General features: G+C 56.6%; 1 protein-coding gene across 1 annotated transcript in view; it reads right to left on the bottom strand.

Annotated features, from left to right (window-relative positions):
* Nucleotides 1–886, bottom strand: part of mapk3 (mitogen-activated protein kinase 3) — a 17,222-nt gene extending 16,336 nt beyond the window's left edge. Inside the window, exon 1 of the mRNA XM_062526703.1 lies at nt 436–886. Coding sequence (XP_062382687.1) covers nt 436–647 — 212 coding nt within the window. The 5' untranslated portion in view covers nt 648–886. The remainder of the gene's footprint in view (nt 1–435) is intronic.
* Nucleotides 887–1,168: the final 282 nt, after the last annotated feature.

Genomic DNA, 1,168 nt, shown 5'->3' on the forward strand with positions numbered 1-1,168 from the left:
TGTTCACACATCCACATTTCCCACTTACTTAAAAGGGTATAGCGAGACCCGACCACCACGGTGGGCGAACGGGCAAGATAAAAACGGGGATTCTGTCCGTGTGCCACACAGCTAGTGAGCTAGTGAGCTAGTTAGCGGACAGGCATCAAAATGACAGTTCGGTGGCCAGCTAGCTATTATCGCTAGCGTTTGATGGATGCTTCCCTTGCAATGTGTTGCTGTTTACATGACACCGAGTACACCAACAACCCTTTGAGAAGATGCTCTATGAGGTTGCGAAATAACGAAAATAAGGCCCTTCAATGGTGTTTACATCCGCGTCTTCCGTCTTTAAGCCTGGATAGGCTGCTAGCCAGCCAACACCTTTTTAGTTCGACACACAGATCAGCGATTTTTCAAGACGTGAACAAACACAAACACCATTTCCCCGCTTACCAGACCATCCCGTAGGCCCCTTCCCCGATGTACAGGAGGTCGGTGTAGCGGGGGCCAACGTCGAAATTCTGTCCTTTCACCGACTCCAGGCCGGGCTTGGATCCCGCGGCTCCCGTCGCTTCCCCGGGCGCGACTGCTCCACCGGCCCCGGTGGCGGCGTTATTCGAGCCTCCGGCTCCGCCCGCACCCGCGCTGCTGCTGGAATCCGCCATGCTGCTCTACGGCGACGGCCTGTTTTCGGTGGCTACGGCGGGGAGAGGGTCCCGGTGAGTCTCGCAGACGGAATGCAGACTTAACTGGCAGCGGGATGAACGAGGGTCTCTTTGGAGGGTTCGCTTCGCTGACAGTAGAAGAGGAGTCGTGCGCAGGCCCCTCTCACTAGCGAGAGTGAGTGTGTGTGTGTGTAAACGGATTCCGTGCGTGAACGCGGATCCGTCTTCAACCTCAGGGCGTGTGCGCGCGTGCCAAAGCGATCCGAGCGCGCGTGCTCGTGGTTAGAAGACAGTGCCCGTGAGTGGGCGTGTCCGTGCCAACCCCAAGTGACCAGCTCGAGTTTCCTGCAGAGACGGGAGAGAAAGAGAGAAAGAGAGAGAGAGAGAGGGATGGATAGAGAGGGAAGAGGAAATGGGCAGATACAAAGAGAAAGAGAGAGAGAGAGAGAGAGGAACTAGGCCTACAGTGGCCGAGGATGTCTGCCTGCCTGGCCTGCTGATGCTGTTGCTGGTGCCATGGT

Source organism: Sardina pilchardus, chromosome 22, assembly GCF_963854185.1.
Source record: "Sardina pilchardus chromosome 22, fSarPil1.1, whole genome shotgun sequence".
In the NCBI taxonomy this organism is placed as follows: domain Eukaryota; kingdom Metazoa; phylum Chordata; class Actinopteri; order Clupeiformes; family Clupeidae; genus Sardina; species Sardina pilchardus.